A 24,387-nucleotide genomic window follows, 5' to 3' on the forward strand; every position below is an offset into this window, starting at 1 on the left:
ACGGCGCCCTCCCCAGGGCCAAGCCTTGCCTTGGTCCTCAAACTCCCAACAGCTCCACCATGATGAGCAGAAGAGAGGGTCTAATGTGGTATGGGGGATCCTTATCAGATCAGATCAGACCTGTGGTTCAGTTCCACAGTGGGAGCTAGGGACAGCCCAGGTTTAGCCTCACAACCGGAGCAGATGGCCAGGCTGTGCCATACACAGTCCCTGTGGAAGAATTTTCAGACCCTGACTAGAAATGCTCACATTTCTTTAAATCCTTGATAATATAAACAATTCCTGGGGAGTCTGTTTTGTTCTTTCTAAAAATTGCCATGTAATTGTTACTATGTTTGATTTAAGACTTTGCCTAGAATGCACATACTGGTCAAACAGAAAGAGTCCCTTGATGTTGGGCTTAGTCATAATAAAGAAAGAAAGAATCTGGCTCTCTGCCCCTAATTCAACGCATTAAACATGCTCTGGGGAGTAATGGGTTGGCAAAGGATAGTGTTCATAATGGCCCAACTCCTCTACTCCACAGGTGTCGATGGAAGCCAGGGCTTCTCATTCCTTTCATAAAATTGTTTCCCTTTCAGTGAACTAATGATCACTGCCCTCCATTTATAATACAAAACAACAGTGCTGTCAAAAAAGACAAAATTTAAGAACACGGCCTGCTCTTCTTCTGGGGCTTTGCTTGACAAGAACATGGCTCTAGGCTGTTAGCAATCTTCCTGTGACTGGTGGGACCACATGCTACATGGAGAGTGAAGCTGTCAGACAGTCTTGCCTCCTTCCTCTCCTCTCCTCCCCACTCTCCCTCACTCCCTTCCCCCGCCTTGCTGAGTAGCACTGAGAAGTATTTACTCAGCTGCGTACTGGTACCAAAGCCTCAGGGCCCTGGGGGTAGGAAGGGGCGTTGTGGTCATGCCCCTAACTACCCATGTCCTTCCGAGCATCTCTTGGCAGAGCAGGATGGCCGAGGGTGAGTGCCATTTAGAATGAGCATAAGCCCGGCAGAAAAGAACATAAAAACAATTACAACTGAAAATTGGAGAGTCCGCTCATGGGCTGTGGTGTTCTCTGGCCTCTGTGGCCTCCCACTGAGATTATCCAGCCAACCAACTAGGGGTTGTTTAGTCCACTGGGATTCCCCACGGCTTGGTAGCATTTCATTATCTCTAGCTCTTGTCTTGGCCCAACCTCACCCAGCCGTCAACATGTAGGCACCCACACAAATCAATTCAGACCAAACCCCACTTCATCCCCCATCCCTTGGACCCCACTTGATTCAGCTTTGGGAAAGGCTTTCTCTGAGAAAGGGACAAAGATATGGCCCCAGTTCCTTCTGTCGGGCACTCCTCCACTGGTCTCCTTTAATGATACCACTCTGACCCTGGAAAAGGCACCATTTCCCAGGAAGGGCAGAGGCGTCTGAGTCTCTGACCGCAGTTCTTCTGAGCAAATGTGTGGGCACACATGGTGGTCTTCCAGGAGGATGTAGAGATGACTAAGCTGCCCCCACAGAGCTTCAGAGACAGGAATTTCCACAGCAAGAAGGCAGACCAGATGTAGAAAAGACAAGAGAAGATCTTCATCCTTCTTTTCCAAGAAAGAAGGAGGTATGAACAAGTTAGGCCTGTTTCTTGGGCACCAGTTCATTTCTGATTAGACTCCTTTTCTTTGCCAAAACAACCTCACCTACCACCCTCTATGATTACAGTGGAGGTAACAACCAACAAAAGAATATTCTGCATCAGGCCTGGTTATCCTGAAAACTACAGGATTCGTGCTAGAGTTGTAAAGTGGTAAAGTGAATTAATGGGAAGTAAATCCTAGGCTTCCTCTGATTTTCATGATACAGTTGGTGATATATTCCTATGAAATCAAATATGGAGGCTGACTGGATGGAGCACTTAGTAAGAAGGTGTTTGGGGTCAGCAAGCACGTGGAATGTTGTCCGCCTGCCAGGATGTGGTGTGTTTACCGAGAGCTGTGGTACCTACCCAACAAGACATTCCCCACTTTCAGCACTTAGAGCTCCTAGCATCTCCTCATGTCCCCCTAAATTTGTAGACGTGTTTCCTGTGCATGGAGAGTCCCCAACTCTGTGTTCTCATGATAACCAAAAATTGGTCCCTCTGAATTTTCCTCTGGGTCACTATATCATGCCTGTTTTTACTCATTCGTTCCTCCAACGAATATTTACTACTATGTGCCAGGCCTTGTGCTAAGGGCTTTAAGTTAAGTCTAAAGATTCCTTAAATTCAGGACTCCACGTTTTCATCAGTTAATAATTATAAAATAATCCTACCATTTATTGAGCACTTCAATAATTTTTTCAGAAAAGCTCTTTATATTTAAATTGCCTCGGGGCACCCGGCTGGCTCTGCCAGAAGCACATGTGACTCTTGAACTCGGGGTTGTGCATTCGAGCCTCACGTTGAGGGTAGAGGTTACTTTAAAAAAATGTTTAAAAATAATAAATTGCCTTATTCGATTTTTTACAACAATCGCATTAGGTAGGTACTGTGCTTATTCACTTTTCAAAGAAGAGGAAACCAAAGTTCAAGAAGTTGTGTAACTGGTCCAAATCACACTAGCGGCTAAGTAGTGAAGCCGGGCTTTGAAGCCAGGTCGTCTGATTACAAAGTCCGGGCGCTGTACTAATACAGTTGCCCTGCGCAATTATATGAGGCCCGACAGGAGGGTATCTGTATATTTAACTTTGACAGGAAGTCTGTCAGTCACCTGGCATGAACGGTCCTACCATCAGAAGTCGAGTTCTCTGCAAACCAGCTGGCTCCCACCTTCAGGAGTAGAGCTCTTAGGACCTTTGGAGCTACACAAGCTTTAGTCTGAATCACCATTCAGCCTTCTGCGACTCGCTCTGTTTACTTGAGAAGGCAGTTAACCTTAGTTAAAGAAACCCTAGTTTCTTTATTTCTTAAAATAATATTAGCAAATACTCACAGCGCTTTTGATGGACCAGACAGTGTTCTAAGTACTTTATATTAACTCACAACAAGTGTATAATGGGGGCGCCTGGGTGGATCAGTTGATAAGCATCTGCCTTCTGCTTAGGTCACGATCCCAGGGTCCTGGGATGGAGCCTCGCATCAGGCTCCTTGCTTAGCGGGGAGTCTGCTTGTCCCTCTGCCTGCTGCTCCCCCTGCTTGTGCACTCGCTCTCTCTCTCCCTCTCTCTCTGACAAATAAAACCTTTATTAAAAAAAAAAAAACCTGTATGATGGTCGTGCATCATTATCCTCATTTTATAGGTGGGGAAACTGAGGCACAGAGAGCTTACAGGTCAAGTAATTTGAAGTTAGTGGCAAAGGTGGGATTTGGACCCACGGGATAAATCTGAAGTCCATGCTACGAGCCCAGTGCAACACCATACTGTCTCTGGAAAGGACAGGATCAAGGACATAGAAACCTCTGGTCCAGAGCCAGGCACACAGTCATTGGGACTATTACAAGGTGGAGAATAAGAATGTTTAACAGCTCTGACCACCCACAGAAAGAAACGCACCAGTGTGTAGAGAGTGTTCTAATTTTTATCTTATACCAAAACCTTCTTATGCCTTTGCCTTTGAACTTTCAGGACCTGCTGGTTGAAGCTTTCCAGGTTGGGGATGTAGGGTTCCTTTGGAGAAGGCATCTGTCGGTACATACCACTTGGTACAAACCGCTTAGCTTTCCTGCACCTGCCAAGAGGAGGAGCGGCTGGCAGGTGGGCGGGGCTGGGAAATGGCGGGCGTGGCCGGGAGCGCAGGTGTAATCATCCCCCACCCTCCCGTAGCCTCTGGCCGGGCACTGGCTCTGCTGCTGGGGCTACAGTCTTTCCTGTTGACAGTAATTAGAACCTTTCAGACTAAACTTCTTACATGAAAAAAAATCCCAATTCACTTGAATTGTCTCCTTGATCCAGTTCACCTGGAGCTATTTAGTTCCTGCTGTTTGTTTGGAGGGAAAAACAAGCTCTTAAGCCTTCCCACATTAAGGTTGATAAGATCAAGGTGCTGAAAAAGTTGGTTGGGTAAACGTTGGAGCCCAATTGCCTGAGTTTGAATTCCACTTCTGCCTCGTAAGTATCTATGACCTGAGGTTTTTGTCTCTGTAAAATGGGGATAACCATAGTGAAGATTAAATGAGACGACACAGGAAAACCCTTGCAAGAACAGTGTCTGCCCATGGTAAGTGCTCAGAAAATGCTGGCTGTCGGTATTAAGGCCCCCCAGCCCTCACACCCCCATCTTTCCCTCCCAGCCTAGGATTTCACTCTGAGAAGCCATGTTCCCTTCCTGTCCCCCAGGCTCTGGACCCTTCTTTTCTCACTCACCAGATAGAAGACAACTGACCCTTGAACAACCACGAATTTGAACTATACGGGTCCCTCTGTACGTGGATTTTTTTTTTTTTAGTACAGTACTGTAAATGTATTTTCCCCTATGATTTTCTTTTTTTATATAATTTTAAAAAAATTTTTATAAACATATAATGTATTATTAGCCCCAGGGGTACAGGTCTGTGAATCGCCAGTTTTGCACACCTCACAGCACTCACCGTAGCACATACCCTCCCCAATGCCCATAACCCCAGCCCCCTCTTCTTACCCCCTTCCCCCTGCAACACTCCCCTTATGATTTTCTTATTATTTTCTTTTCTCTAGCTCACTTTATTGTAAGAATACAGTATAGGAAAATACACATACAAAATATAAGTTAATTGACTATGTTATCAGTAAGGCTTCTCATCAACAGCAGGCTATGAGTAGTTAAGTTTTGGGGGGAGTCAAAAGTTATACAGGGATTTTTGACTGCACAGGGTTTGGTGCCCCTAACTCATTGTTAGGGGTAGTGCTCATTGTTCATTGGCCCATTGTTCAAGGGCCAACTGCATTTCATCTCTCTAAGCCTCCATGTCCTTATCTGTGAAGTGGGACTGGGAATAATGGAGTCTCCTTCCTAAGGTTGTTGTGAAGGTTAAGTGAGCTAATTCAGTCACTATTCAGTCTCATTACCGTTTTTCCTGAGGCACAAAGCCTTGCCTGAAAGGGCCTTTGAGATCTTGAAGAGCTCTTAGAGGGCCCAAAGTGAGCATTTAGGGTTAACTAGGGTCTGAGTGTAAGCTCAGGAGGTGGGGAGACTGCTGGCTTGTTCATTGCTATGACACAGTGGCTGGAGCCGAGGAGGCCCATGGTGATAGTAAACAAATGACTACTGCAAAAGAGTATTTAAAAACAGATTTGGTTCAGGGGCGCCTGGGTGGCTCAGTCCGTTGGGCATCTGCCTTTGGCTTGGGTCATGGTCCTGGGATCCTGGGATGGAGCCCTACACCGGGCTCCCTTCTCCGTGGGGAGTCTGCCCTCTCCCTCTGACCCTTCCCCTTCTGGTGCGTGCGCTCTCTCTCTCAAATGAATAAGTTAAAAAATCTTTAAAAAAAATAAAAATTTGATAAAAACAGATTTGTTTCAAGCAACCTAACAGAATTCTCAAGACAAACCACTCCTGGGTGTTTAAGCATTTAAACTCAGAAAGGAGCACCTTCCTCTTCTTCTCTCCTATCTTTGCCCCCGGGATTTAAAAACAAAACTAAAATATCCCCCATTGTTTCATGTTACTATGTTCTAGACAATCTGCTGACTACTTTATAGACATCATTTCTTTTAATCTTGATTTCAAACCTGAAAGGTAAGCATCATCATTCCCATTTTACAGATGAGAAACTGAGATTTAGAGAGATTGAGCAATTTGCCCAAGGTTGCATAACCAGTAAATTGCAGAGCTGAGATTTGAACCCTAGCCTGCGGGACAAGATGGGGACAACTTCTATTTGCTCATCAATGTTCTGATTTTAGAACAAGACTTACCACTCACCATGCCCCCCATTACCCCTACACAACTGAGGAGTGTCTCCAAGTAGCAGATGTCTCTCCCTTAAAATCACGTGGCCTTGATATTATCCAGCCATTACATTAATAGAAGTAGAACTGCTGTCTTTGGGACACCTGGGTGGCTCAGTCACTTAAGTGTCTGCCTTTGGCTCAGGTCATGATCTCAGGGTCCTGGGATCGAGCCCCATGTTGGGCTCTCTGCTCATCAGGGAGCCTGCTTCCTCCTCTCTCTCTGCCTACTTGTGATCTCTGTCAAATGAATAAATAAAATCTTAAAAAAAAAAAAACTGTTTTTCACGATCAAGGTGACAGAAGTTCTCCATTTGCCTGGACTTTCATTCATTTCTTTATCTGACTATCTTCCTCATTTTACATTTAGGAAAGTCAAGTTCTAGAAGTGGTGAATGTGGTATGTTCTGTTATTCTGATTTATTTAGTATTTCTAAGATGTGTTGTTGCCCTAGAGAAATACAGAATGATTTTTATGTTTTTCTTCCGTCCTTGGAAGCAAGTATTTGAACTACATGAGTTATATCATCAAGATCCTTGGGGCGCCTGGGTGGCTCAGTGGGTTAAAGCCTCTGCCTTCAGCTCAGGTCATGATCCCAGGATGCTGGGATCAAGCCCCTCATGGGGCTCTCTGCTCAGTGGGGAGCCTGCTTCCTCCTCTCTCTGCCTGCCTCTCTGCCTGCTTGTGATCTCTGTCTGTCAAATAAATTTAAAAACTTTAAAAAAAATCCTAAAGAAAGCTGAGGGTCTGGAAACCAGGAGGCTGAAACTGATGCCCAGCTTGTCTTTTCTTGACTAATATGAGAGTTACACAGTTCTCTGGACTTCTCATTTTCCTTTACCTGGTTTATCTTCCCAAGGATATCCTATAGGTAATTTGGGGGGACAAATGTGGATTTCTGTGAAACACTTGGACCCCCAAAAATGATATTAGATACGTCCACCAAAGCTTAGCCTAGGAAAGCAATGATGATTCAAAGATAGAACCTTCCTTTGCAGGCAGCTTTGTGCTTTGCCGACATTGCATTTTTTACACATTGAAGGTTGATGGCAACCCTGCATTGAGCAAGTTGATCAGTGCCATTTTTCCAACACCAATTGCTCACTTCGAGTCTCTGGGCCATGTTTTGGTAATTCTTGAAATATTTCAAACCTTTTCATTAACGTTATGCTGATCTGTGATCAGTGATTACAACTTGCTGGAAGCTCAGATGATGATTAGCATTTTTTTAAGATTTTATTTATTTGTCAGAGATCACAAGTAAGCAGAGAGGCAGGCAGAGAGAGAGGGGGAAGCAGGCTCCCCACTGAGCAAAGAGCCTGCGATGTGGGGCTCGATCTCAGGACCCTGGGATCATGACCTGAGCTGAAGGCAGAGGCTTTAACCTACTGAGCCACCCAGGCGCACCGATGATTAGCATTTTTTAGCAATAAAATATTTCTAAGTTGAGGTGTGTACTATTTTTATACATAATGCTATTGCACACTCAATAGATTACAGTTTAGTGTAACTGTAACTTTTACATGCACTGGAAAACTAAAAAATTCATTTGATTCACTTTATTGAGATATTTGCTTTATTGAGGGGATCTGAACCAAACCCACAGTGTCTCCAAGGTATTCCTGGATTTACTTCCTGCAAGAAATCCCTCCTCTTTATACGGGGAGTTCTGGAGTGAGAATAACATGGGAACCCATTAGACTCAATAGCTTTTCTCCCCTGCCTTCACCTTTCCTGCACCTTACCTCAAATCTCTGAGACTACGAGGGGCTCTTCCTCCATCCCTTGAAGAACAAAACCTCCAACTAGGCTGTGCCCGAGGTCAGACGAGTTAGGAGAGGAAAGTGCACACCCCATTGTGGCCAAGACGAAGGCCACAAAAGCCATCTTGATCCTTTGACCTACATTGACACTGAGTCTGTTGCTTTGGTGTCCCTGACTCTAGCAGTGTGGTTAGTCTAACTCTCTGCCCCCACCTTGAATTGAGCTTTGATGAAAAATTAGTAGGAGCCTAGGCCCCTCCCTGGAGACTTGGGGTTTTTATCTTGGAAAAGCATCAACCAAACTAGCAGGGCAGGAGATCTGGATTCCTGTGGCTTGGGCTAACTTAGGTCCAAAGAAACCAAGTGCCTATGATCATCATCTTCATTCCCCAAATGTGGCCATGGCCTCTGGATTCCCTTTTCTCACTCATTCTCCCAGTTAGGATGGCTTCCAGGTTGCTTGCTCCTGCTTTACCATTAGCTTGTCCTCCCATATGTGAAATGCTTTGGTGTACAGAGTACTTGTGGATTGCCCCCGCCTGACTGATCTAAAACCTTTGGCTTTGGTCCATGCAGTAGCAAAACAACCTTTACACATCGGTGTATGTCCTCTCCCTTGGGATCCCGAGATTTACCTCTCTGGGTTTTCTGATGGGCTAACAGAACCTCATCCTGGCTCATCTCCCCTAGAGCACTGCTTCTGTATATCAGGAACCATTTGGTTTCCTTGATTGTGTATCTTGAGCATTTGTCTTGGCTTCTTATAACAGGATGACCAGATTGTGTGCAATCCTGGATGACAGAGTAATAAGGCCTGTGGGTTGCTATGATGTATTCTTCTCCATATATTCCAAGACTGAGTTTGCCTTACTAGTGCTTCCAGATATTCTGTGGATGGTCTTTGGGCATGTTGTGGTGAACGTTACCATGCCAGAGACTTTCAGCAGATTTAACTAGCTTTGAAACGGCTCATTCTTGTGGGTTTCCATACACAAGGAAAACCAAACTAAGAAGGCTGATCAAGGTACTTCTCTTGTTCCCTTTTTGCCCCACCATTTTTCAAACCAGTGAAGCTTCTTTAGCCAAAGTGTTGTAGCTGGGTACTTTCCACCCAGGAAGACCTTTGTAGAAACAGTGAACTTAAAAATCTCATTGCTGGAGGTTGGTGGCTAGTGCACCCCCAACACTGACTCACCTTTGTAAGAGGAGCTCTACCGCAACGAGGTCTGAAACCAGAAATGGGCCAAAGAGAGACCAATGCCTTCCCACACAGACACCTAATGTGTTCCTCTCCATTTCGACTTCAGATTTGCTGACCATGAGAGAATATCACTGTTTGCTGCAACTGCTGTGCCCGGATTTCCCACTGGAGCTCACTCAGAAAGCGGCCAGGTACGTCCCTGGGCTCTAGAAGCCAGCTCAGCCCTCTGTGCACCAGGGCTTCATAGAGAAACCTGAAATGTATACAAACAACCAAAAAAACCATTAGGTAGACTAAAAAACCATTAGGGAGAAACTGGCATTTGTCAGGGGTCTATTTGGGATTTGCCCCAAAACGTAATACTCCCTTTCTGCCATTGCCAAAGGGAAACCAAATGATCCTCTGTGGTTTCTGTGGGGAGACTTCGGGTCTGCAGATAGAGTTGAGGGGTGGCGAGATGAAGACACAAACACAGACACAGACACACACACACACACACACACACACACACACACAGAGAGAGAGAAACCTCTAGAAGATATTCTGAGAAGAGAAGGGGCAAGAGTTGGCAGCGACCAGTGGAGAGGCTTGAGGTTGGAGACTGGAAAGGCACAAAGGTGATAAAGCCCATGTGAGGGAAAGGTAAATTGTATTATTTCTGCTAAAAGATTTTTAAGATTTGTCCAGAACCAGGAAGACTTGGCAGAAATAGTTTAGAACCCCCTAATTTCTGCGTTTGGCTTCACAGTCATTGATTTTTTTAACCAAGTGAAGTCTTTGGACTTTGCCTTCGTTAACTTTTCCTTAACACGGAATTTGAGCTAAGGTGACAGATGGAAGGACTTCAAAAATTGTGTTGTCTAAAATTGCCATAAAAGAGGATGTTTAGGAAAACACTCGATATTGTACTATACATGATGGATACCCGTCCCTATTATACATTTGTCCAAAGCTATAGAACATACAACAGCAGGAGCAAAGGGTAACGTAAAGTATGGACTTCGGGTGATAACGACGTGTCTGTGTAGCCTCTTCAGTCGTGCAACGTCGCACTTGGGCGCAGTGCGGGATGTTGACAGCGGAGGAGGCTGTGGTGGGAGTGGGGAGCCTACGGGAAATCTCTGCACCTTCCCCTCCGTGTTGCCATGAACCGAAAACTGCTTTAAAAAAGTAAAGACTTCATAATAGTTTCTGAAGTGCCCATCTTACCTAAATCATAATTTATGCATTTACCTTCATTGTCTCATTTAAATTCATTTATTTTAGTTATCTCACTAGATCCTTACAAGAACTGTTACCTTCCTTTTTTACTGAAGAGGAAACTGATGTAACTCAATTAAAAAAAAAAAATAGGAAGCAGAGGCTTGAAGAGGTGGACTGAATTTACTGAAAGCTTGGAAGTAGCAGAGGCATGACTTGAACCCGAGGCTGCCTGCATCCAGAGACTTTGCTCTTAACCTCCTCATGCTCATACCTGCTCATATGGTGAAATCATTTCTGTGTGGTGGTTCGACCCAGCGAAACCACAACTGCATTGGCTGCTCTACCCCAAGAACCATCCTAGTTCTTCTAAAATGAGTCAACCAGCTCCTCCGCCAGCTAGTCCTCTGCCACCAGCAAAGAGCACCAGCCTCCCACTGGGGCAGGCTGTTCTGCGGTTCACGGCTCATGGGCTGATTTTGCTGGTCACGTGCAAAACATGTTTTGTGATCATGCGCCCCCAAATCTTCTCCTCATTGTTCTGGGTACTTATTCTTCCGGGGCCAGTTGGCCACTGGCCAAATCTTCAGTTCAGCTTTTATCATTTTAACTTGCCTGCCAGCCAAAGGAGATTTAGATTTTTTTCCCCATAGTTGAATATAAAATGTGGGAGATTATCTCTTGCAATTTAAAGGCAGCCAGGTCATGATCCCAGGGTCCGGGGATGGAGTCCCACATCAAGTTTCTTGCTCAGCGGGGAGTCTGCTTCTCCCCCTCCCTGCTCTTCCCCCCGGCTTATGTGCTTGTGATCTCTCTCTCTCTCTCTGTCAAATAAATAAAGTCTTTTAAAAATAAATAAGTAAGTAAAATTAAATTTCCAATGATAGCTCCCCTTGGGGGTCAGATCATTTTAAGGAAGATTCAGCCCCAAAATTTTGGGGGGGAAACTCAGTATTCTTAAAGATTGTACTATGATTTCCACATCACTGAATGACAAAAATCAACCATGATCTCTAACTAAAAAATTCCTAGAGAAAAGGAGAAAAGGAAGAGTACATTTGTGTGCACTCCATGGGGGCAGGCGGGGTCTCTGCCAGTCTTGGCTGCTGCGGGACCCCTGTCGCTCAGCAGAGCACCTAGTACCCAGACACACGCTACACATTCCATATGTGTCTCCCGACCAAATGCACATAGGAGTGATCTCCCTTATCAGGAATTTTACATGGTTCTAATAGTCCGTAGTTCTAAGTAACTCTAAGAACAAAAGTCAGCAACTGTATCCTATATTCTTTTGTCCATTCATTTATATAGTCATCACAATTTTTTTAAAAGATTTTATTTATTTATTTGACAGAGAGATCACAAGTAGTCAGAGAGGCAGTCAGAGAGAGAGGGGGAAGCAGTCTCCCCGCCGAGCAGAGAGCCCGATGCGGGGCTCGATCCCAGGACCTGAGACCATGACCTGAGCCGAAGGCAGAGCCTTAGCCCACTGAGCCACCCAGGCGCCCAATTCATCACAACTTTTTCACAGCTTCTGGGGATACAATTCACATATCATGTCATTCATCCACTTAGAGTATAAAATTCGATGGCTCTTAGTATGTTCACAGAGGATATTTGGATTCATTACTGCAGTCAATTTTAGAACATTTTAATCCTCCCCAGAAGAGATCCTGCACCCCTTAGCCATCACTCCTCAGTCCCTGCCTCGTCCCTAGCCCTGGGCAACCACTAATCTGCTTCCTGTCTCTATAAATGTGCCTGTTCTAGATCTTTAAAATAAATTCATCCAACATGTGGTCCTTTGCGACTAGTTTCTTTCAGTTGGCATCATGTTTTTGGGGTTCATCCCTGTTGTAGCAGGGGTCAGTAATTCATTTCGTCCAATGTTTCTTAAGGGCCGAGTTCATGCTAGGAGCTCTCACGCCACTGGGGGTACAGTGACAGGCAGATACAGTTCTTGCTCCTCAAGGAGCTTAGCACTGGGCTTAGAAGAAGATCACTTGGGCTCCATCACTGCCTGCCACTACTCTGTGACCTCTCCCCTTGGCTTCTGTCTTCCTTTTCTGAAAGGTGGGTGGCAAGTTAATGAGGGTGACCTTCCGAACGATTTTCAACCCCCAGTGGCCATAGCATTGCACTTGCCCCGCCCACTCCCATTCCCTCCCAACAATTTGATACGGGTAAACCCTGGAGTTTACAGTAGAAGTAACACAGCCATCTCCAATTCACAGATTCTTACAATTACTCATACTAACCGACCTCTGGAGTAGTGTTGCCCTGGCTGTGGCCAGAAGTAAAGCTCATCCCCTCCTCACCAAGACGCCTGTTGTGTGATAGGAAATTCAGACTTTCCATCTGAGGAGGAAGCACTGTAGCCAGTCCTCATCAGTAGCAGTGTGAGGGGATTCTGGGGATGCAAAGTTAGACAACAGAAGGGCCTAGGGCCATCCTCAGGATCCTGGCTATGAAATTAGAGGTGAATTCAGACCTGGGGGAAGTTTGTTGGCTCCCTGTGTCTCAGGCTTCTGTGTCAACCCCGCCTCCCCAATGCCATTTTTTACCCACTCCGCTTCAGCTGGTGTATGTATAGAAAAAGTTGTATATATCCCAGAAAGTGTTCTCTAATTGTTTAAGCTATTCTTATTTTGTCCTGAAGGTCAAGATCCCAACTTCCTCACACACAAGGCCAGGCTTCTGATCAAAATCATAGTGGGGGGTAGTTGGGCCTCCAAGGCAATTCCTATTGCTAGAAGAGGCCTTGCACTCTCCCATCTCATGGCTGGGCTGCCTTGATTCGGGGCCCTGAGGTCTAGGGACAGGCCACAGAAGGAGGCTCCAGTCTGTGATGAGAATGTCATCCACAACAGCTGGTCACCAGAGCCTGTTCGGGGGCACGGTGTCTCCACATGTGCCTGACTTATAGACCACAAGCACTGGGGCCGGGTGGGGGGGCAGCAGGTGCGAGCAGGAAGCACAGGAAAAGAAGGACAGCAAATGGGATGCAGGACGGGCCTAGCCACAGATGCCCTCAGCCTCATGCATTCCTGCAGCGGCGACATTAACCTCTATCTCCATCCTCCACGCGCTGGGAGGCTTTCCCCAAGGCAAGGAGCATGCAGTTGGAGCCAGACTTCTTGAGTTCAAATCCTGGTTTCACAGTTTACCAGCTTGTGCCCTTGGGAAAGTTATTTAATTTTTTTGAGCCTCTGTCTTCTCATTTGTCAAATGGAAATAATAATAGTTGTAACAATTAAAGAAGTATGTCATGCACTTAAGGGAATGCCTGGCACAGAGTAAACTTTCAGTGTTGGACTTAGTAGTACTAACCCTGACCTATAAGAGCACAGGCATCATGGCCTTGGAAAGACCTGGGGGGTCCATGCCCCCGGAGCACTTTTAACTGGATGAGCCTGAGGATTTCTCATAACTTCTCTAAGCCTTGTTTCCATATCTGTAAAGTGGGGAATAATAGTAACTAACTCATACGGTGGTGTAAGTTTTAACAACAACAAAATTGTATGTATGTGTGTTTATATTATATATAGTTACATAAGATTATATATATTATGTATATTATATATATACACATATATATAATTTTGTTACATATATGTATTACTTAGCACATTATAGACATTTAATATATAATAGTTTCTTGCTGTTAAAATAATGTTGGCATTATTATTACCAGATTTTTATAAAATAAACGAGAATTTCCTCAGCTCCCTAAGGCAATTTTTCTGGCCTTTTTTCATTTTGGAACAGTCAGAAAATAATATTCATATGACAGAAAGTCTGTAAAGAGAGAACTGCTCGTGATTAGTGTGGAGGCTCTGGCCTCCTCCCTCCTGTGCCAAGAGGATCATCACCCCTGGAACCCATTCAAGGTGCAAGTGACACGGGGGTCCCCTGCAGGGCTTATGAAACCCCAGATGGCGCACTCCATCCCTGGAGTTTGGCGGATCTGAGGTGGGGCTCTAAAGTTCATAATCCTTGGGCACCTGGGTGGCTCAGTGGGTTAAGCCACTCTGCTCGGCAGGGAGCCTGCTTCCCTCTCTCTCTCTCTCTCTCTGCCTGCCTCTCTGCCTACTTGTGATCTCTCTCTGTCAAATAAATAAATAAAAAATCTTAAAAAAAAATAAATTCATAATCCAGAAGCTTCCCAGGTGATGCCAACCTTCTGGGAGGACACTGGGAAGAGTACAAACTCGGCATCACCGGCCAGTCTCATCCTGGCATTTTATTTTTTTTAAAGATTTTATTTATTTATTTATTTGACAGATTAAGAGAGGGGAAGCAGCAGGCAGCAGGAGAGGGAGAAGCAGGCTCTTCACTGAGCAAGGAGCCCGATGCAGGACTCAATCCCAGGACCCTGGGATCATGATCTGAACTGAAGGCAGCCGCTTAACCGACGGAGCTACCCAGGCGCCCCTCATCCTGATTGCACCCAAAGGAATTACAGTTCCTTCTCTCTCTTGTCATCTAAAACACGATTTAATTCACTTCTTACTGAAGGCCAGATTCCCTGGTGAGTAATACATGCTTAACCAGGAACCTCTTTTATCATGGTTATGTGCTAAATACACACAGTGACCCGAAAACACACAAGCTCCTAAAGAATCTGGTTCTAGGCATAGCAACTCACCCCTGTTTAAGAGGGTCATTTTCAGCTGACTGCTGTCACAGAAGCTGGATACCTAACAGTGAGGGACTCAGGTGCTGGAGCCAGACAGCTCTGAACTCAAATCCCAGTTCCTTCACTTATTGGCCTACGACACTGAGCAATTTCTCTAAGCCTCAGTTTCTTCATCTGTAAAATGGAAATAATGATAACACCTGCCCCATAAAATAGTTTTTAGAACTTAATGAAATAATGCATGTAAAATGCCTGTCACACGGCCCTCAAAAAATATCACCTATTTTTAAAAATGTTAATGAGCGAATAGGGAGTGATAGCCAAATTCATTGTTCAAATGTTTCCTGAGCATCTGCTATCTTCCAGACTTAACGCCATGCACGGAGGAGGCAGCTTTATGCTTTCTTGCTGTCTGTCTATATGCCTCTGCCTGGCAATATCTTTCTGCCTAGATATCTTCCCCAGCTTGCCACCAAAAGGTCTTTTGCCGAAACAGGCCATCTTTTCCATCTCCGTTCTTTCATTCACCAAATATTTATCAAGTGCCTCTTATGTGCTGGTCATTATGCTTGTGGAGAGGCTAAGGGCAGGCAAATTCGATGTCATTCTACGCCTCAAGGAACTTACAAACTGACAGAGCCACAGACATTATGTAAATGAAGTGCCAAGTACTGTAGGAACATACAAACAGGAGACGAGACCTAACCTGGGGAATCATGAAAGGCTTTTCCGGGAGGTAGAGATGTTGAGTTTGTGGCCTAATGGATTAGTAAGAGACAAACACATCCTAACAGCTATCAAGACTTAGTTATGAGGCCTTCATAGCTAAGATAGTATGGTCCTAGAGTAAGGACAGACAAAGGCATCATAGCAGACCAGAGCAAACCCACACATTTATAAAAACTTGATATATAAAAAGGTATTATTGCAGAGGAGTAGGGGAAAAGATGATTCAACAAGCATTGATGGGGCAATTAGTTACTCATATAGAAAAAAATAAAGTTAGCTTCCTATTTCATATCATATTCAGAAGACACTTTCACATAAATGACAGACTTATGTGTGGAGGGCAAAACTATAATACTTACAAAAGAGAGGGAAATATATGTATGGCTAGCAGGTAAAAGAATTCTTAAAATCCAGAAAGTCAAGGTGCACCTGGGTGGCTCGGTCAGTTAAGCATCCGACTCTTGGTTTGGGCTCAGATCGTGGTCTCATGGCTCTTGAGACTGACCCCCATGTGGGAATCTGTGCTCAGTGGGGAGTCTGCTTGGATTTTCTCTCCCTCTGTCCTCCCCCTGCCCCCTCTCTCTCTGAAATAAGTAAACGAATCTTTAAAAAAAAAAAAAAAAAGATTTAAAATTTTCTGCTCAACGAAAGCATAAACAAAATTGAAAGATAAGCCAGAGACTAAAAAAGGATATTTTGGTGTATAATTAACAATAGATTGGTATGCAGAATTGTTAGTCTAAAAAAGTTTTTATGAAGAACTCCTACAATCAGTAAGGAAAAGACAAAGAAGTAGAAAAATAATCCAAGCCATTATGCAAGGCCTATCTGAGCAGGCACAGAAAACCCTAACAGCTCCTAAGCATATGCGCACATTTTTGTGCCCAAACTCACTAGGAATCAGGGAAATGCCAATTAAATCAAGATGCCACCTCACATCAAATGACCAAAGTTTTAAATTCCAAAGTCTGGTAGCACAGGCATTGGGGAGGATGGGGAACTCTCAGAAAGTGCTGGTGGGGTACAAATTGGTCCCATCACGTTGAGGCAATTTAAGCAAATCTAAAAAAGTTCACAACTTTTTTTTTGTTGTGGTGGGCGCCTGGGTGGTTCAGTCAGTTTAGCATCTGCCATTGGCTCAGGTCACGATTCCAGGGTCCTGGGATGGAGCCCTACGTCAGGCTCCCTGCTCAGCGGAAAGTCTGCTTCTCCTTCTCCCACTCCCCCTGCTTGTGCGCTCTCTCTCTCTGTCAAATAAATAAATACAATCTTAAAATAAATAAAGTAAAACAAAAGGGATGGGTAGGATGAGGCCGGGAGTGATGGGGGCAGGAAGAACAGGAAGAGCAGCCTGGAAGAGATGCCAGGCTCTCACCAGTGATGACCTGGCAGAGCTTCGAGAAGCCAGTGGTTCTGGAGTTTGAGGAGTTTGGGGACCAGAAGAGGAAATGAGGGTCCTATGAGGCCATGCATTGGATTTGGCATTCAGCCTAAGAGCGTGAAACAGTTGGCCCCCAGCAGCCGGGCTCCTTGGGAGGGGCGGGGATAATGGGGTTGAAATGGCTGAGCCTGAGCCTTCAAGCTCTGCCGGGGAGAAACAGCACAGGGCCTCAGTTTCCCCGCCCCACAGCAGGCAAGTGCTCTACACTGTGAACAAACTCCTCCGGGAGTGGCAGAAGGGACAGTGCCCCCAGGAAGGTGTGACTGCCACTAGAGAGCACAGAGCCTCTGTGTTCTTTCCAGGTGCAGCTGAGATTAGGGTCAGAGACCTGTGTTGGAATTTCAGCTCTTGCGTTTTGACCTGTGACCTTGGCCAAGTTTCTGAATCTTTCTGAACCTGTGTGTTCTCAGTGAGGATACTCCTTGAGCTCACCTCCTAGGATTCATATGAGAAGAAATGACGGGTGTATGTTCCTTACTGTTAAGGGTGTCGCTAACGGACACAGTAAGGCCCTAATGAATATTAACCATTTTTGTTCGATTGTCCGCGCTCTCTGGATCAAGCTGCTTAGGCACTGCCGGGCAGGTGGGGTTCAGGATACCCTAGAGGTGCAGGCTAGAGCCAGGGGAAAGCGGTGACCCGGACGACCCTGGCAACTCGTGCAGTATGAGGGTGCACCCCCCACAGTCCAGAAGAGAGATGACCCAAAGGAAGTGTCCCTGGAAGCCTCAGCAGCAGCTTCTTCCCCCCAGCGGCAGGAGGTGGCCCATCTTCCTGGGCGAGAATGAATCCATCGCATGGTTTCATCCTCACTCGGGATCTGAAGTCACAGCCCGCCGATGCACCGTGAGTCCCAGCACGCTGGGGGACCCGCTTCACCCATGACAGACCCCGGGCGTCTGACCTCCAAAAGAAGCGCCATCATGGATGGTGGCTCTTTCTTTCTGGCTGAGGACCGGCTTCCCCCCAAAGTGGGCTCGAATCGAAACTAGATAGCTGGCTTCCGCCCGAGAGCCTCCATGTGGCTGGGCACTGGTAACACTTGCTTCCTCCAAGCTCTATTTTTATTTGCTATTTTGAGCTCTTCCAGCACCTTCAGCCAACTGGAATACACTTATCGATAGCAGCTCACGCTTATTTTGAGTGTTCATTACACACAAAACACAGTGCAGCCTCGTATGGACTTTTTACCAGAATCCTATGAAATGGGAGCTGTGATCAGCTCCTCTCTTCAGACGAGGACACAGATGCTCAGAAAAACACGATAATGGGGCCAGGGAGTGGTGGAGCTGGCCTCCCTTCCCCCGGCTGCTGGCAACACAGATCTCCAGGCAGGCTGGGACAGCTCACACCATGAGTCCGGGGACACTGACCCATGGGGTGAACAGAAAGTTGGCAAGTCAGTAGGTTTGGACTGAAAGCTGTCGCTTCCTCGGTGCCCACTTAACCCCGGGGCAGCCAGCCCGTCCCAGCTGTTGGAAGCAGGCAAGGGAGGGAGAGAAGGGCTGGCCCTCTCGGAGTTAGCCCTGACCCTGCCAAGTGTCCCTTCTTCATTCCAGAATGTTGCCTGCCCCAGACTCCACCCTCCACATGGTTCCACTCAGAGCGCACCTGAACAGCACTGCCTTGACGTCTCTCCCACAGCCCCCTCTCCAGACTTGCGGCACGGCCTGCAAGAAACCTTCCACAGTCCAATAGCCGTGTACGCTATTGTTGGCAACGGTTCCCTGTTGGCTCCACCTCAAAGCAGTGGCCGCCAGGCTCCTCCAGGTGTCAGAGCAGCTGGCAGGTTAGCAGGAGGCCTCTGGCGGCGAGGGGTGCGGAGCCAACTGCCATCAACTGGAAAACAGCACATGGGGATGACCTGGTTTCCAGGCGATTCCTTCATGAGCCCTCTGGCAGCAGTGACAAGTGTGAGCCCAGGCTGAAGAAGCTGCCTGTGGGAAGCAAGGCCTACAACCTGGGGCGGTCCCTGTCACCAAAGACAAAGGCCTGTCACCTCCTGCCTGCTTTTCCCCACAGTTTTGCCAAGATTCCACTGCCAGAGACCCAGAAGTTTTCATGGGTCCGAGCATTCGTTTGGAGATGGACAGTGCAACATGTAATTTTTCTAAAAGCTTCTTTGTGTAAGTCTCTGAGGCGTTTCTGCAGCCACGGGCCCTTCAAACAGCAAATTGTGGAACCAGCACTGACAGAAAAGCTGCCGGTTCTGTCCCACCCTTGGGACCACACACTCTGTCCGAGCGGGAAGAAGCTCCTTCGTGCTTTGGGGAAGTAGGAGCCACTGCCACAGGCCACTCACTCCTTCACAGAGCAGCTGTAATTACAGAGCTGAGCAGGTAGAAGGTCTTCTAGGGCCGGGCTTCAGGTCCCTGTCACATCTTCCTCAGAGGCCGGTCCTCGAGAGTCAGGTCTCAGGTCGCCTGGGCGTCTAACTCTTGGCTTCCGGCCAGGTCACGATCTCAGGGTCATGGAGGCCTGCTTGGGATTCTCTCTCTCCCCCTCCTTCTGCCCACCCCTCCCCACAAAAAAAGAAGAGTCGGGTCTCAACCCACACTTCTTCCTGAGTCTTTTCTCCTAAGCCGAAGGATCTACATGCAGTCATTTGTCTGACGCGGTGGTTTGGGACTCGCCACCCCTATCCCATGACCCTAGCTTATTCCTCTTCAGGGGACTCTCCTGACTGAATGGAGTATCCAGATGTCAGCTGGCCAGGGGAAAGGAAAAGAGCACTGTGGCCCTCCCCACGCATGTGTTCATGTTTTCCTTCATTCGACAAATATTAGCCAAGCGCCTACTCTGGGCCCTGCACGTGCCAGACCCTGGAGACAAGCAACCCCTGAGGGACACAGGTGTGAGCAGGTGGAACTCAGAGTCCCGGGGCGAAGAGAGACATGAACAGGACGAGGAGGTCCTGGGGAACTGTGGAAGCTGGTAGCAGGGGGGCCTACCTCTGCGTGTGGAGTGGGGAAGCCTGCAGGCTACGATGTGAAGAAGGAGTGGGCTTCAGGAAGGTGAGGAGGGACAGGGGCACTGGCTGCTCGGAAGGTATGAGGAAGGAGGGAGCACTGGGAAGGCTGTTATGGGTCAGTATGACCAGAATCCAGTGGGAGAGGCTGCCTGTGGCCTCCAGGACACCTAGAGGGATGAGGGGAGGCAGGAAGCGGATCTTGTCGGCTCATAAGCCAGGTTAAGAATGCCGGATCCTGTTCTAAGGTCAATGGGAAGCCCATGAAGGGCTGTAAACAGAATTGTGAAGTGGTCAAAATCGCATTTTTTTTATAAGATTTTATTTGACAGAGAGCTCACAAGTAGGCAGAGAGGCAGGCAGAGAGAGAAGGGGAAGCAGGCTCCCCGCTGAGCAGAGAGCCTGATGCGGGGCTCCATCCCAGGACCCTGAGATCATGACCCGAGCCGAAGGCAGAGGCTTAACCCACTGAGCCACCCAAGCACCCCTCAAAATCGCATTTAAAGAAAAAGTTTTTGTGACCACAGTGTGGCTAGTCAACTACAAGGAGGCAAGTGTCGCGGCAGGAAGCCGGGCAGGAGGTCATCCAGTGGCGCACAAGAAAGACATGGAGGTGGGCATTGGAGGGGGCTGTGGACCTGGTGACTGATTGCTGTGCGGGCAATGGAGGCCGCTTCCAGGAAGCCCGCAGGACTTAAGGTCTCAGGCTGAGCGGAAGAGGGAGCAGTGTTGCTGTCCCTGAGAGCTGAGATCCAGGGGGCTGTTTGGGCAGCCAGTCGCACAGCCCGCAGTTGAGAAAACCCCTCCGTCCTCTGCACGCGCGCTGCTGGGATCCAGCCACGTGTCGCTCAGAAGGAGAAAGAGAGCCCCGCCACGGTCTGCTTCCCCCAACCAGCCCGCCAATCCCTCCTGACCAGTGTCCGCCAAAGCGCCGCCCTGTTCCCACGGAGCCTGCCACACTCACATGGTGGGTCTCCTGCCCTCTGACAGCTGCCCCCTTCCCCAGCTGCCCAACTGAAAAGAGGCTGCTAGTGTTCCCAGTTAAGAATGGCCCCGACAGAAGGCTGCAGGCCATTCCGAAGCTGGAAGGGCGGGCCTTGTTTGCAGCTTCTAGTCCTCTCTGCGGCTGAGAGAGGAAGATGCTTATGGCAATTGGCTTCAAAGCCCTGGTGTGGCTGGGCCTGTCTCGGGAGCATGCTGATTAGCGAGAATAACAACTTCTGGAATTAGACAGTGGTGATGGTTGCACAACTTCGTGAACATACTGAAAAACACCATGCGTTTTTAAGGGGGAATTTTATGGTATTTGAATTGTATCGCAATATAAATGAAGAAATAAAGAAAGAAGGAATACGTTGCTATAAACAGGAGCACTGGGTCCAGGTTGATGATAAAGAAGAGAAGCCAAGTAACATCTTCAAAGGCTTTGGCTCCCCTTCGCGGTTTCCTGCTTGGTGACGGTTCTCAGCCCAGTGCTCTTCCTTAGTAATTAACTTCAGGCCATTCGGGTTCTTAGCTGTCCTGGGGGTAGGGCAGGAAGGAAAGGTCACTGGCTTCACTCCGCAAGGACCTTTTTCTTCTCTGATTGTGCCTGGGTTGGAAAAGCTTTGCGGCGGCTCTACCCACCCCCACCCCCACCCCCACCCCCAACCCGTGCGCTCCGGGAGAGCTTGCTCCTCCTCTGTAGTTTGGATGTCTTTGCTAACCGCAGCCTGCCCTACCTGCCTTATCTCTGCCCTCAGTCGCCTCTCCCTCCCCATCCAGATATCAGAATCTGGGCTTTGTGCCCTCTCTCTCTCTCTGTCTTTTCCTTTCTGCCTGCCTGGGTTCTCGTAGGTTAGGAGAAATGGGGGCAACTACCTGGACTATGGCTCAGCACTTGGTCCCAGGAGCCACTGATGGAGGGACCAGGGCACCCCCCGGTGGCTACCAGCAGCATTGCTTCTGTCCGCCCTCCGTCCTTGAATTTTTTCCAGTGGGAATTTTAATGTTCAACTCTCCTAGTTGGGCAGATTTTTTTCTTCCCCAAGAGCTACGTGAGAAATATTAAGGCCTTAAAATATAGGTGGAAAGAAAGAAAATAAGTTAGCCACATAGATTAAGAAGTAAAATGTTAGTTTTTCTATTCTATATCTTTATTTTAAAAGAGGCAGTGTGAGGGGCGCCTGGGTGGCTCAGTCGTTAAGTGTCTGCCTTTGGCTCAGGTCATGATCCCAGAGTCCTGGGATGGAGCCCCATGTCCAGTACAGCTCCCGGCTCACTGGGGAGTCTGCTTCTCCCTCTGCCTCTGCCCCTCCCCACTCTTGTAGGCACGCACTTGCTCTCTCTCAAATAAATAAAAATCTTCTAAAAAAATAATAAATAAATAAAAGAAGCAGTGTGACCTAATGGAAAGTACCATGGCCTGTGGAGTAGAGCAAACTCCCCAGCTATGTGGTCTCGCCAAGCCAACTTCTCTGAGACTTAGTCCCTTCACATGTAAAATGTACATAATTACAAGACCTACCTCATAGGAATGTTGTGGAATAGAAATTAATATAGTTAAATACCTCGCACAAGGCCTGCCATGAAGTAGGTTCTCAGTACGGGTCCCCTATTCCTATCGTTGTCTTTACTATGACTAAAGACTAGATGGAGGAACGCTTTCTTCGGGGAGCCCCGGAAGCAGGGCCAGCTGCCTCGCACAGCTGCAGGGGCCCCTGACGTCCTCCCCTCTCTGCCACCACCCCAACCCCCAGAGGCGTGCAGGGCCGGCTCTCTCTGAAGCCGATCTAGGTGCCAGTTTGGGGATCCTCTGACACAAGGCAGTGAAGGGAGATTTCAAAAAATACACGAAGACAGCAGAATAAAACAACTTTGCAAAACAGGGAAGATGAAGCCAGGAGGGCCAGCCAGAAACAGATCGGGGGCCCCATTCCCCTTCAGGAGATAAGTTTGGCGCCCTGCCTGGCACCTGGATAGAGCCCAGCGAGTGCTAATTTCCTTCCCTTCCTATGCCCTCTTGCATGCGGCCCAGAGCAGGGTATGAACATGGCCTTGGTCTGATCATTTAGTTATGGGATGGTTTTCTTCCTAGGAGGTGGGAGGGCCTGGACAGGAACAGCCAGAGGGTGGTCCGCTTGGGGGAGCAAACAGCAAGGAGCTGCATGGCTGCCACGGCGTCACAGGATGGGGTGTGTCTCTGACCCGCTCAAGTGCAGAGTGCCCAGTAGCTCTGTCCCCTCTTCCCTTGTCTGCCATCCCTGTCCCAGGACAGAGGTGCCTGAAGTTGTATGGGCCCTTGGTAGCTTTTTAAATCTCGGTGCCACTTGCCAAGACCTCTTTAAGCTTCCTGGCTGTTCTTTTTGCCTTTCTGCTCAGCTGTATTTATTCTGAACTAAATGGTCCTCGCTGCAGGATGAAAGGATTTACTGCTTAAGTATATGAAAAGAAATCTTGGCTGCATGGCAGCTGCACCGTCTCTTTGCTGCCCCCCCCCTCCTCGTGCTCCAGCCACTAGCTGGTGCCACAGAGACGGAACTGGGAGCCTGCCCTGGGTCGTGTGGTCGGTGCAGTTTGGTGGCAGAGCCCCGCTGATGGACAAGTGAGGTGATGGGGAGGAGCTGGCCTTTGGGATCCCTCTCCGAATGTCTTGCTGTCCCCAAAAGACGGGAGTCCCAGAAAACAGCTCATCCACTTCCTCCCCATCCCCCCAAACCCCCACACACATTCTCTCACATTTTCTCCCTCTTTCCCCCTCAGGATTGTGCTCATGGATGACGCCATGGACTGCCTGATGTCTTTTTCAGATTTCCTTTTTGCCTTCCAGATCCAGTTTTACTACTCAGGTGAGAGCCTTCCAGGGCCCCATGTGGGCTCCTGTCAGGGCCCTGTCTGCCTGTCCTACCCTGGTGTCCTTTCCATCTGCTGCCTGGCACACACATTTCTCCCCCCACTGCCTTCGGTGGCGTGCTTCACCGTGGGTCACGGACAGGATGTCTCGTCCCCACTGGTGGTCACAGGATTCGGTCTGCACAGCGCCTCCCTCCGCCCTCTCGAGACATCGAAAGGCATGGCGCTTCCAGCCGGCAGCGGCAAAGCGGCCTAAGTGACAACGACAGTAACGGGAACCGCGCACGCTGCGCTGACAGCACACGCCACGTCCACGGTGTGTCAGACACTCCCTGTGTGCCCGGCATAGCCCTGGCCTTAGTGCTTAGGACAGCCTAGCAGAGAGGTCCTCTCGGAGACCCGCTTCGGGGTGAGGGGCCGAAGTCGCAGAGCTGGTAAGTGGGGGAGCCCAGGCCTGAACGTTGGGCTTCCTCCGCAGCCAGGGCTCCCAGCGGCTCGGCGCCAGCAAAGGGCTCTCCCTCGGCCCTGGCGCCTGCATGTGAGCACACATTCCCCCACCTGCACATAAGCAGACACCAGCCCTGTCTCCCCCGCCCGTGCTGCTCCCCGTACACAGCGGCTGTGTCCTCACATCCCTTCTGGAATCAGGTGTCACAGAAACAGAGGAATAAATACAAATGCACACCAGCTCCCACGGCGCCCACGGCAACATCACACGCCAT

General features: G+C 48.1%; 1 protein-coding gene across 4 annotated transcripts in view; it reads left to right on the forward strand.

The window, feature by feature from the left end:
* Positions 1-24,387, forward strand: part of CUNH11orf49 (chromosome unknown C11orf49 homolog) — a 189,378-nt gene that overhangs the window by 158,179 nt on the left and 6,812 nt on the right. For all 4 annotated transcript variants that reach the window (XM_032844663.1, XM_032844664.1, XM_032844661.1 and 1 more), the window contains 2 exons: positions 8,964-9,048; positions 23,576-23,661. In XM_032844663.1, the coding sequence (XP_032700554.1) occupies positions 8,964-9,048; positions 23,576-23,661 (171 nt within the window). The remainder of the gene's footprint in view (positions 1-8,963; positions 9,049-23,575; positions 23,662-24,387) is intronic.

The sequence above is a fragment of the Lontra canadensis genome, unplaced genomic scaffold (assembly GCF_010015895.1).
Source record: "Lontra canadensis isolate GAN:19392208 unplaced genomic scaffold, GSC_riverotter_1.0 scaffold154, whole genome shotgun sequence".
Classification (NCBI taxonomy): Eukaryota; Metazoa; Chordata; class Mammalia; order Carnivora; family Mustelidae; genus Lontra; species Lontra canadensis.